This window comes from Charadrius vociferus, unplaced genomic scaffold (assembly GCF_000708025.1).
Source record: "Charadrius vociferus isolate BGI_N301 unplaced genomic scaffold, ASM70802v2 scaffold262, whole genome shotgun sequence".
Lineage (NCBI taxonomy): Eukaryota > Metazoa > Chordata > Aves > Charadriiformes > Charadriidae > Charadrius > Charadrius vociferus.
The window spans coordinates 1,087,777-1,098,683 of NW_009647218.1; the positions used below are offsets into that span (position 1 = coordinate 1,087,777).

At 38.8% G+C, this 10,907-nt stretch overlaps 1 protein-coding gene across 1 annotated transcript in view; it reads right to left on the reverse strand.

Moving 5' to 3' along the window:
- STK31 (serine/threonine kinase 31) overlaps positions 1-10,907 on the reverse strand; it is a 38,494-nt gene that overhangs the window by 9,958 nt on the left and 17,629 nt on the right. Inside the window, exons 11-17 of the mRNA XM_009879572.1 lie at positions 7,404-7,583; positions 4,752-4,868; positions 3,573-3,692; positions 2,931-3,062; positions 1,808-1,909; positions 910-990; positions 425-550 (exon numbers count right to left, since the gene is read on the reverse strand). Coding sequence (XP_009877874.1) covers positions 425-550; positions 910-990; positions 1,808-1,909; positions 2,931-3,062; positions 3,573-3,692; positions 4,752-4,868; positions 7,404-7,583 — 858 coding nt within the window. The remainder of the gene's footprint in view (positions 1-424; positions 551-909; positions 991-1,807; positions 1,910-2,930; positions 3,063-3,572; positions 3,693-4,751; positions 4,869-7,403; positions 7,584-10,907) is intronic.

Below are 10,907 nucleotides of genomic sequence, written 5' to 3' on the forward strand. Positions count from 1 at the left end.
TACTACATCCTCCGGTTTCCCAGTCACTAGCAGATTGGTAGAGAAGCAGAACAAGGGAAAAGCAGCAGTTCTTGACATTTCTCAGTGAAATGATCAGGAAGACAAAACAGCATCTGCAAAGAGACAGGACTAATGAACAGGAAAAAAGGCCCACCAGATACCAGAAAGAACAGACAGTAAAGGGGAATCACTGTTCACTACAGCAGTCCTCAAAAGAAGTGAAAAAAAAATCAGTAAGCAATATAGAAGCAATCCAGAAGGAAAACAATGCTTCCTGTTCTACAGACCCTGACAAAAAAATCTGTCATCAGAAAAAGGGCTGTTAAACACAAGGATATGAAAGGAACAGCAGAGTTCATTCAGAATCAACACGTTAACAAGCCAAGGCCTCACCTGCAGCACTGAAAGCCAATGCCAACATTACCTTTAGAAGAACCTTCCGGCCCTGAATTTCTGAACACACTAAAGGTCGCTTCGTGCTCAGTTCCTTCATGGGCTCAGCATCCAAAAGGTCTCGCTCCAGGCTGTGTGTCAAAAGTCCACCAGAGTTCTGAAGCACATGCACACGCAGATATCCAGGGTAAGCACACAGCATTTAACAGCTGGTAAGATTCAGAGGCTTTGACCACCCCTTGTCTTCCTCAAGCAAATTAACAAAGCTCAAAACCAGTTGGGACATGTTAAAAAGTTACAGCATCTATTACCAAGAGGCTGGCCATGATGAGGCAGCTAATGAAATGCCTTCCTTGAACATCCCCCAGAAGAGGGGGAGAAGGAGGAAGACCACAAACAATGCTAAGGATATATGACCCCCAAATGGACAGAGACTGTTCAGAGCATGTTGGTGCAGAGCCTCGATAGTGCCCAAAACAGTAACTGACAGTGCATTTGGACACAATCTCTGCTTACCATGTAGTTTAGAATTCCTGCTTCTGGATAAAGAAGTGGTAACTCAGGGAACCATTTCTGTACCAAATATGTAAGCTTCTCCTAAACGAAGGAAACAAAGCCCACAGATTCAGGTCACTAGTTTCTGACATATATAAATATACACTGACATTTGCAATACATACCCAGAACATTCAAATGTACATTGACCATGACTGTACCTCCTTCAACATCAAAGTTAGGCTGCCATTTGCTTTTTTTTTTTTTTAAAAAAAAAAAAAGTAAAAAGAAAAACGAACACGCACAACCACACACAACATGAATACAGCAGATCAATATGGACAGATTTTTGAAAGCTCTGAGGGTGGGTAGTGTTAAGGCCCCAAACAGCTCATGCACTACCATGGAAAACATTTCATCTTTTCTACAAGAGGCTTTAGTAGGCCTAAACAAAGGAAAACAACTTCACTATGGGTAAGAGGAGGAAGACAGAAATCAAGCAGTAACACAGACCAGGCCAGCATCTCATGCATCTCCAGACCCCACACAGCTGTAATGTAACTATTATACATAAATGCAACATCTGCAGAGGTAGGTGTATCACCACCACAAATCCTAGTGCCCTTATACTCACTCACAAGGCAATGGTTTCTGATTCTTTCTTCCATATAGAGGACTTGGAGAAAGGGTCATCTCCTTGACTTCAGAATAAAAGCCTGTTTTAACCTAGTCATAAGGAAACAGTTCCCCTTCTTGCAAGAAATTTCAGCAACTGAGCTTACACTGTCACCTACAGTTCTTCCAGGTTGAGAACTACAGCTCACATTTTTTTCTCACCTCACCCCCTCACGGAAGGAACTGAAATGCAGATGTGCATCATACAGGTTTGTTTTAGTTGCACAAGTAGTTTAATACTTACATATTCTTCTTTTTCCTTGGCTATTTCCTGAAGAACCCTATTTCGCAGTTGAGCTATTTCCTCTTTTATTCCTGTCATTTCAAACTCACTGTAATCATCAGACTGCATTAGGAATAATAAAGTTAGTGTATAATTCTCATTCTGCTAATACACCAAACAAGAGTAACCTACTATATCAGGATTAAAATACAGCTTCCATATCACAGTTCTAGAGTTGAACATATTTTCAAATCCATATTTTACTCAGCCTCCTTCCCAGAAACCCAAGAGAATCCCATAAAACCTAATCACCAAGAAAGGTGTTCCCTTTATTTCTGTGACAGTCCAAATATTCCAGACCTTTGCCTACTTGTTTCCTATGTCAAATAGCTTTTTTTTTTTTAAATGAGCTGATCACATATAATCACAACAGCAACATCATTCATCTACCAGCAATGTCAAGTTCCATGATTCACTCGCTTTTTTCTTCTAAGAGGCATCTTCCTCATCTCATCTCATTATTCAAGAATCCTTTTCCCAATGGGTTTTATTAGTGTGCCTCATTTTAAATCCCTCTTGGAAGTTTACTGCCCCTTTACAATGCTTAGAGAGACACATGCAGGTTCTTTTTTCCTTAAGCGTCACCAGAATAATTAAATGTGCTACCAAACAGCACTGAAGCTGGGGTAATATTTACATTGTTTGGACTTCTCTGAGGGGTAGCGGGGAACCCTGAGAACTAGAAGAGACAGTGACTCCTGTCACCAAAGGGGAGGTACACGCATTATTAACAAAGTAAAAACTTAAAGTAATCACACAACCAGCACAGTAAAAAGAGCTGGACAAAACTGTTAATGCTGTGAACAGTGATCGTCACCAGAGGTATTTAGTTAAAAGCACAGTGCCATGGCTGGGGACTGAAACAGAAAAGTGGCCACGTACCAACTTTTTTTTTTTTTTTCTTTTTCAAACTCATTCAGGCTTGGTCTCGGGAGCCTGTAAAACTTCCACAGTTAAAGGCAAAATTTAGGTCAGAAAACACAAACTGTTCTATATAGTTATCACTTACTCGGAATAGACAGAATTAGTGTTTCTAAGCCAATTTTAAAAACAGACAAAACCACCAACACTAACATTTTCATACCTCCTCAAAGTTGTTCTTTTCAACCAGCTTCCACCTTAACTGGGCCTTTAAGCTTTTCACAGTTTTCTTAATTGATAATAGGCTGTTAAGATTGGGTCTTCTATTCAGCCATTCCTCAGCCTGTTTTTTGAACTAGGAGGAAAAGGGAAAAAAAAATAAAAAAAAAATAAATCAGGTGTTCAAGCATTCTGTTTTAATCTGTTTTAGTCCAGTACATTAGAGAAACTGCCTGAAGCTTATTTGAATTCAGCTTTTCAGGATCTTTCCCCACAGAAGAAGAGGTTTATTGTGTTTCATTTTAATTACATTAACAACCTTCTGGAAAATCAACATTCTACTTAAAGCTCAATCCTCTTAAGTTATATACTGCTTGTAATGAATCCAGAGATTCCAGCTTCTACTGCTTTATTTTTTCAAAAAGCGTCTTTGTATTTAACCAAAATGAAGACTTGGCTGAGTTAATGCACAACTGCAATTCTCACGCTTTAACCCAAAGCTTTAACCCAACCAATCTCCCATCACCAATACACTCCTAGAATTTCCTTACAAAGAGATAAGGGGACATCTTTCAAAAAGAAATTCTTTCAGAAAGAGTTACTAGTATAGATCATTGTGACAGAAATAAATAAGGTGAGAACTCACCTCAACACTGGCCAAGTATCTGTTCTGTATGACAGCGATCATACTTTGCTCCTGACGAACGTTATACATAACTTTATTGTAAGCACTCATAATTATTCCCTTCTCTGCTTCATCAGGCTCCTGGATTGAATCACACAGAGGGAGATTAAAGATTGAGAGTCATTCCTCATTTATACACACCAACATTTAAGATGTAAAACCTTTACTGAGAAATCCCATTGTTAATGGAAAAAATAATTTCTCAGATCTTTCACTCTCTTCTTAAAGAGATTCTAAAAGGGAAGTTAGCAAGCTAACAATTCATCCAACAGTTTCAATAGAATAAAACTGATTGGCACTTCTCTGTGGAAGACCAATTTCATATTCCATATACTATGAAAGAAATTTTTTTAAGGACAGCACGGTTAAATAGATATAAAGGGTATGAAGCATTAAAGCATGCAACCATTCTTCTAAAAGAGAGTCACTGGTTCTATCACAAAGAGTAGCCACAAGCAGACTAAACTACTGGTTGGTTGTTAGTATGATGTTACATTAGAGGACAGGTTCAACTTTTGCTGACATGACCATTCTCTGGCACAGTAGAAACCCTCATCGCAGAGACAATGCAAGTACCTCAAAGAATTAGCAAAAGAGAATGGAGGAAATACTCACCAGAAAAGGTAAATAACTGGGGAAAAGGCTAACACAAGCACAGAAAAATATTACCAGTAAGACAAGAACATCTGTCCCATGCAAAATTAAAGTGATGAAAAACTCACCTCTTAGACTGGAAAAAGTAAATTTATCCATACACATTCACCCAAAGAGGTAACCCCATTATTTTAAACAGAAACTTACTTTTCATCACCTGTATTTTCAACACAAGCATCAAAACTCAGTACAGCTCAAAGAAAGCTTCTCTGCACAAAGAGAGGGAAGAGCCAGTTTTCCCAGTATTTCTTAGTTAAGCCAGTCATACATACAGCTAAGCTCCTGTAACCCAAAGCTATCCTCCGTCTGTTGCCTGGAAAACATACTATCTTCTGCCTGGGGAACAACCTGGGTGACTTTAACTATTTCCACAAAAAAAAAGATGCTGCCTTGTAGCAACGAACTCATCTGACAACATTAAGAAAAGCTTTAAACTGAAATCAAATATACAGAAGTCATGACACAGTAGGCATGATTAGAACTCACATTTAAGTCAGTATCCAGTTCTTCACAAATAGCCAACTCAACCTTTTTGAGAATTTCATCCGCATTGCCAATTACTTTCTCTAAATCTGAAGATGCTTCTGACATCAGGTCAAAACACTTCAAAGAGAAAAAAAAAATAAGTAGCCTTGGAATTGAAAGTAAGAAGTTAGCAAGCAGACAGCAAAAACAAGCAAGAAATAAAGAGTTATAGTACTACTGGAAATCTAATCAGGATTTGTGTCAGATCTCACTTTTAACTGCCTCCCTCTTGAGCAATATAGCAATTTCTAGAGCTAAGAGAGTTAAGATTCACCAGGCAAGAAGAGTTGATTCTTGTCTTGATTGGGTTTTGTTTTACTAATCTCATTTTTATTTTTACCAAAAATTAAAACAGTAAGAAACCCAATCCTTCTCCTATTGAGTTTTATGTCAAAAATCAAGATGTGTGCTGCCCACACAGTGATACACAAGATGCTCAATATGGCCATTTCACTATCGAGTGGGCTTTCCATTCCTATATAGTACTACCTGAAATAAAGACACATCTTGGCATCCATTTCACAGTTTATCAAGTGCGAAATAAGGTTAAAGATTTCATCAGGAAATACTAAGTGTTTTCACAGAAGTCAGAAATAACTTAGCTTCAAGATATAAGATACAGAAGGTGCCTGAGAAAAATCGGTAAGATCGGCTTATCATTACATTGAATATTGTCTTCAACAATGTTTTGTTACTCATATCTGCAGAAAAAGAGATATTGCATTGGCAACCAGAACTAAAATGAAAATATGGTCCTGTATTTAACATGCAAGATACACAGTCGTACTAGAAACCTGTAAACTTCACCTTGTCCATTTACCTATCAAGCACATATTTTCACAATTTTTAGTGGAATGTATTTTATTGCCTTAACCTTAAAGGAACTAAAAAGAAAAACTTCAACATTGCCATTTCAAACAGTATGTTGCTCCCCAAAGCCTGGAGTTGCATACTCAAAAAAAGCTGCCTAGTCTTTGAAAATTTCCTTGTCTGTCATTGACCAATTTCCTATTGTAGATTCTGATCAATGGTACACGAGATTAATTTGGATTCAGAAGAGAAGAAGAAGAATACCTATTTAAAATACGGGGAGGGAAAACATTTCAAAGAAGCATTTGCTCTACACAATTGCTCACACTTTTTTTAAAAAGGAGCTAGAAGTTAACCTGCAACAGAATAACTGCATATCAAAAACTGAAATTTAATTTCATTCAGATAGATAAATGAAAATTTCTTCCTTGGTCTACCTACCAGTGCTTTGGCTACCCATGCCAAAAGTCTGTACATTTCCTCTGTCTCTGAACTGTTTGTGGAAAAGTTCAGATTTGAAGCAGTTAAATCAAAGTTCATGACTACACTAACAAACTGTAGTCACTTTCATATATGCAGAATAGCACTCTGAATTGCACCCAGCAATTACAGAAACCCACCTGCAGATTTGTTTGCCCCCTCTAATAACTGACATGATTATAAACATCTGCAAGTAATTATATTAATTAACATTATACTGCACATGACATGCACCAAGCCTACACTGATGCTCAACAGCATTTACTGTCAGGTCAGGGAACGCTATTATTCATAACAGCGTCTGGACACAGTAAATGCTCTGGGTACTGTGAAACCCAGGGGCAGAAAACCTATTCACTATGAAAGCACACGACCCTTGTGGATGATGTACGATTCACATGGGCAGGAAGGTTACGCTGACACAAACTCAGAACATTTACACACGAGTGCAACAAGGAGATCAAGGAAGCTGGGCCCGCAAGAATGGAGAGCGAGCAGCTTACAGTCTTCTTACAGGGAAGATTAAGAGCCCTAAACTGAGCGAGAACATAGATACTAAGCACAGAGACAGGAAAGCCAAAGTTACCTCCCTACTTTGTGCTTTCTTTACGAGCAGCACTCAATGGATGGTAACCGACTTCTACCATCCATCTCCTTTTAAGACAAATAACAAGCACTCAACTTCAATGCTCCAAACCTCCTACTACTTAGACTGAGACACAGCATCAGAATAGTAGTACAGAAAATACTGCAGGACATGCAAATAGAAGTGGACAATTTATTTGCATAAATTCTCCACACCCAGCATTTCAATGAGGGGAAAAAAAAAAATTCTATTATACATTTGTCTACAACCTATACCTAGATCACGTCAAGTCAGATCGGCTGCTTCTTTGCAGTGATCTTTCATAATTTCTTTCAGCAGCATTTATGAACTAGAACCTTCCAAAATGTGAAGTCCTCTATCCAAAGGGTAGTTGAAAGGACTAATTAAAGCATTTCAGTCACACGAGCACACCCATACAAAAGTTACACTTGCATAACAGTACTGATCTTTATACAAAAGATGTCCTTTCATCAGAAAGCATAAACTCTGTCTTATCGCAAAGGTACCCTAAGAACAAAGCTAAATCAACACTTCGTTCCTCAACACATTACCTTTCCCTCTACACTGAGGCACTGTCATTTGGTGCCACTGCTCATATGCACAATCGCCCTGCCACAGGTAGTTGTCCCTACTAATGTTTACTCCTCACAAGCCCAGTTAAACAGTGTCATACTTCACCTTTTTCACCAACAGAAAAGATTGACTGTTCACCTTACCTTTAATATGCCACTGAACCAGTCAGCAAAAATTTGCACAGCTGTGTCTGTATCATTTCTGATGGAAATTAATTTCTTCATTTTCAGACTCTTCCAGGTAAAGAACTGTTGAAATACCTCCTCAGAGTCATCCGCTTCAGAGCCTTGACCATACACCATCTCCAGAGAAGCAGACAGTTCCTGTGCATGAAGTGAATCAAACAAAAACAGGTTTGCAAACCAGAAGAATTTTCTGACAGTATACTACCCATAAAAATCAAGATATTTAACAAAGAAAAAGTTAGCACTACCTGCTGGCATAAAATTATTTCTACTACAAAGGCCTCTTTCTATATCCAGTGAAGTATATTTTATATTCCACTTTCCTCTCAGATCTCGTGGCAGTATGTCTACCAGAAAATGTAATGCAGAAAAGGATCTCACACAGAGATCATAAAGTCTGATTTTTCCCTTCAAAATATGGAAGGAAAAGACACCACAAAACCCTTACCAGCTTATAAGAAGTAATTTATATTCTATTTTCTTCTTCCCTATGGATTGGACTTTAAAGTTATACTCATCAGGATAAAGAGCAAAGTGGGGTTCAATTTATAAATGATCCTCATAGAATAGCTCAAATTCAGAAAACAAAGTGAACTTGTACTAAGAAACAAGGTGAGCAGCCAGACACTCAAGGAATGCTTCTGAACTGATCCCTCCCATCAAAAGTCACTACTCAAATCTCTTCTGATGCACCGTCCTCATCACGTTGATTCCTAAATGGAACAGCAATTACCTGTGTGTCTGACGCCCAAAGGCCCTCTGAAACCAGTTTTACAGTCTGGAAACTTCTATTTCCATCTAAAAGCCAAGTATTCTGCAAGTATATGAAGTACAGGGTCCACCTTCTTTTGACTTGTATTAGAAAACAAACTGAAGTGCTACAGGTAAGGGAAAAGCATCAAGGCTAAAGCCCAGGGCAAACAGAAACCACTTTTAAATAAAGGGCCACTTGTCAAACGACCTAAAGAACAAGCAAGGTCAGGAAGGAATGTATCAATTACCAGTGGACACAACATCCTGACAGAAAGCAGCCTTCCTTGCACCTGGGTGGAAAGTCCCATGCTGAAAAATACATGAGAGCTACATTGATGTTTGCAGGCAATTTGCTGTAGTTTGAAAGAGCAAATTCTCCCTAAACAGTGGGATATGACTGAATGAACCTGTGTTTTTGTAATGAATAGCATCCTTCAGCTTTCAAAATCCATCATTTTACTTACCCACATCACTCCAAACAAGATGACTAAAGAAACCCTGCGAAAGGCTGCTGACAGTTTGCTTGTGCATAGCATTTCACATTTTCTCTTTTCTCAGATCTCAGAACATTTGAGTTAAGTACCACAGACTTTCCCCAAACAACACCTAGATCATGTGGATGCAGAAAAACACCAAAACACTTCTCTCCTTCCTCCCCTTAAGAGAAGTTTTTTATCTTTGTCAGGAGCCTTTCAGACACTTGAAACAGGTGACACGAGCAACCAAATGTAACTTAAAGTAAAACAGACTGTCTGACACTAACACCACAGGCCAGCAACGAACTCGCCTTGCTGAGGACTGCAGGTACCGCGGAGGTGAAGAAGTGAGCTTGACCAATTTTCTAGAACTACACACGATGGCGCCACGACCAGGCCCCAGCTTTACAGATGCAATACAGCAGAAGTTCAAATTGGGGCAATAAGGATAAGAATTTCCTCACATAACAACTAACTAAATACATCACTCAAGTGCACAACAGATTTTTCTCATGTTCTTTTTTTGAACAGCTCAATTTTAATACGCCAGGATACACACAGATAGAAAATGGCACAGCAAGGGAGAAGCCAGGTTCAAATGGAACAGTCTGATGGAGAGAGGAAAAAAAAAATCAGCCTGTCTAACAGCAGCCAAAAGTGGGTAATAGAACTGAGAAAAGTGCTCAGTAACAGTTTCATAGTCAATACCACGTCCTGTTCACAAAAATAGCAGCGCTAGTTACACCAGAAGAGTATCTGCATACATGCCATCAGACTGTCCTCAAGGAAAAAATCCTTAAGTTATATCCTATTTCTACCCATGTATTTTTCACACTAAACACACTTCCCTGAAGCATTAGCAACTTCACCAGCATATGGATACAGAAGAAGGCTCCAGAAGGCTAACAAGTTACTGTATGAGGACAGCTCAGTGGTCTACATGACTACTACACACGATGCAAGGGGCAGAGGAAACATGCTTATAGACAGCTAACACAGAACAGCTGACAACTGCTAGGATCACACCCTGGCTTGCTTTAGAATGACTTATTTGTATGCCCACACTCTCGGACTTCCTCTTAACCAATGCAGTATTATCACTTGGAAAGCATGGAGCTCACCAACTGTTTATTTTGGTCCTAGCCAGTTGGACTCAGCTGTGGCAGAAGCTGCTTGAATTTGTCTGTACCTCAGGTCAACAACAGTTCTCACTGGAAGGTATAAAACATAAGTCAAAAGAGATGTGGGATGCAGAAGAGAGGTTGCAATACACAGCCTCAGAGAGAGGGGCATAAGCTACCAAGCTCCTGTTTTTCTGAGACACACTGGAAAAATAACTTGTTTCTCTATAACAGCACAGCACGACCTCTTCAGCTCTACGAAATTGCAACCAAGGTTCTCATCAATATTTGGTAAAAACTTATTTCTGTTTTCCTACTTAGGAAAACTATTTTGATCTTCTAGCTCATAACACAAGAAAGGACCATCAACACAGTTAAGCTAAAGCACAAAATTCACTTAACGCATCTAGCACCATTTCAGTACCCCTTCAAATATTTTCAAAAAAAATACTAAAATGTCACTGCAGTACAATCATCCAGAAGGTGCTTAATGCCTACCACCTAGTGGATGAGCACAGTATAACCTTTAAACATGCACCAAAAAAAACCCCAACCACAAAACAGAAAACCCCCATACAACTACACACCGTAACTTTCCTCTATCTGAAGGTGCAGGATCCACACAGAGCCTCCAGTGATAGAAAGCCATGAAATGCTACCCTTCTAATATCTTTTCTAATCAGACACCAATCTGTGTATCAGACTAGAACCAAAAAAATAAGTGTATCAAAACATTTTTTGAATGGTATTGAAAAATAATTTCACTAGAAATGGAGTAATTAATTCCATGAAAATTAAAATGCTTTGATTTACTAATGCTGTTCCAATCTTATACAAACTTACGTGCAGCCTGTAATCATGGTGATTTTTCAGAAGAACCCAATCTCATACATCTCTAGAATCTGTACAGACAAGATGTCAAACTATTGCCAACCTTTTCCCCCTCTCCACACATACTTGCACAGTCAAAACAAAACCAAGTAGTATTTCTGAAGTTAAAAAGAAGAAAAGACACTGTTTTCTAATAGCAAAGGACAGAAACACCAGCTTGGTGTTTCTATTGGTAAAGTCCTCTTCAAAAGTTCTTACTGCCTCTACAGAGGCTCTTTCCC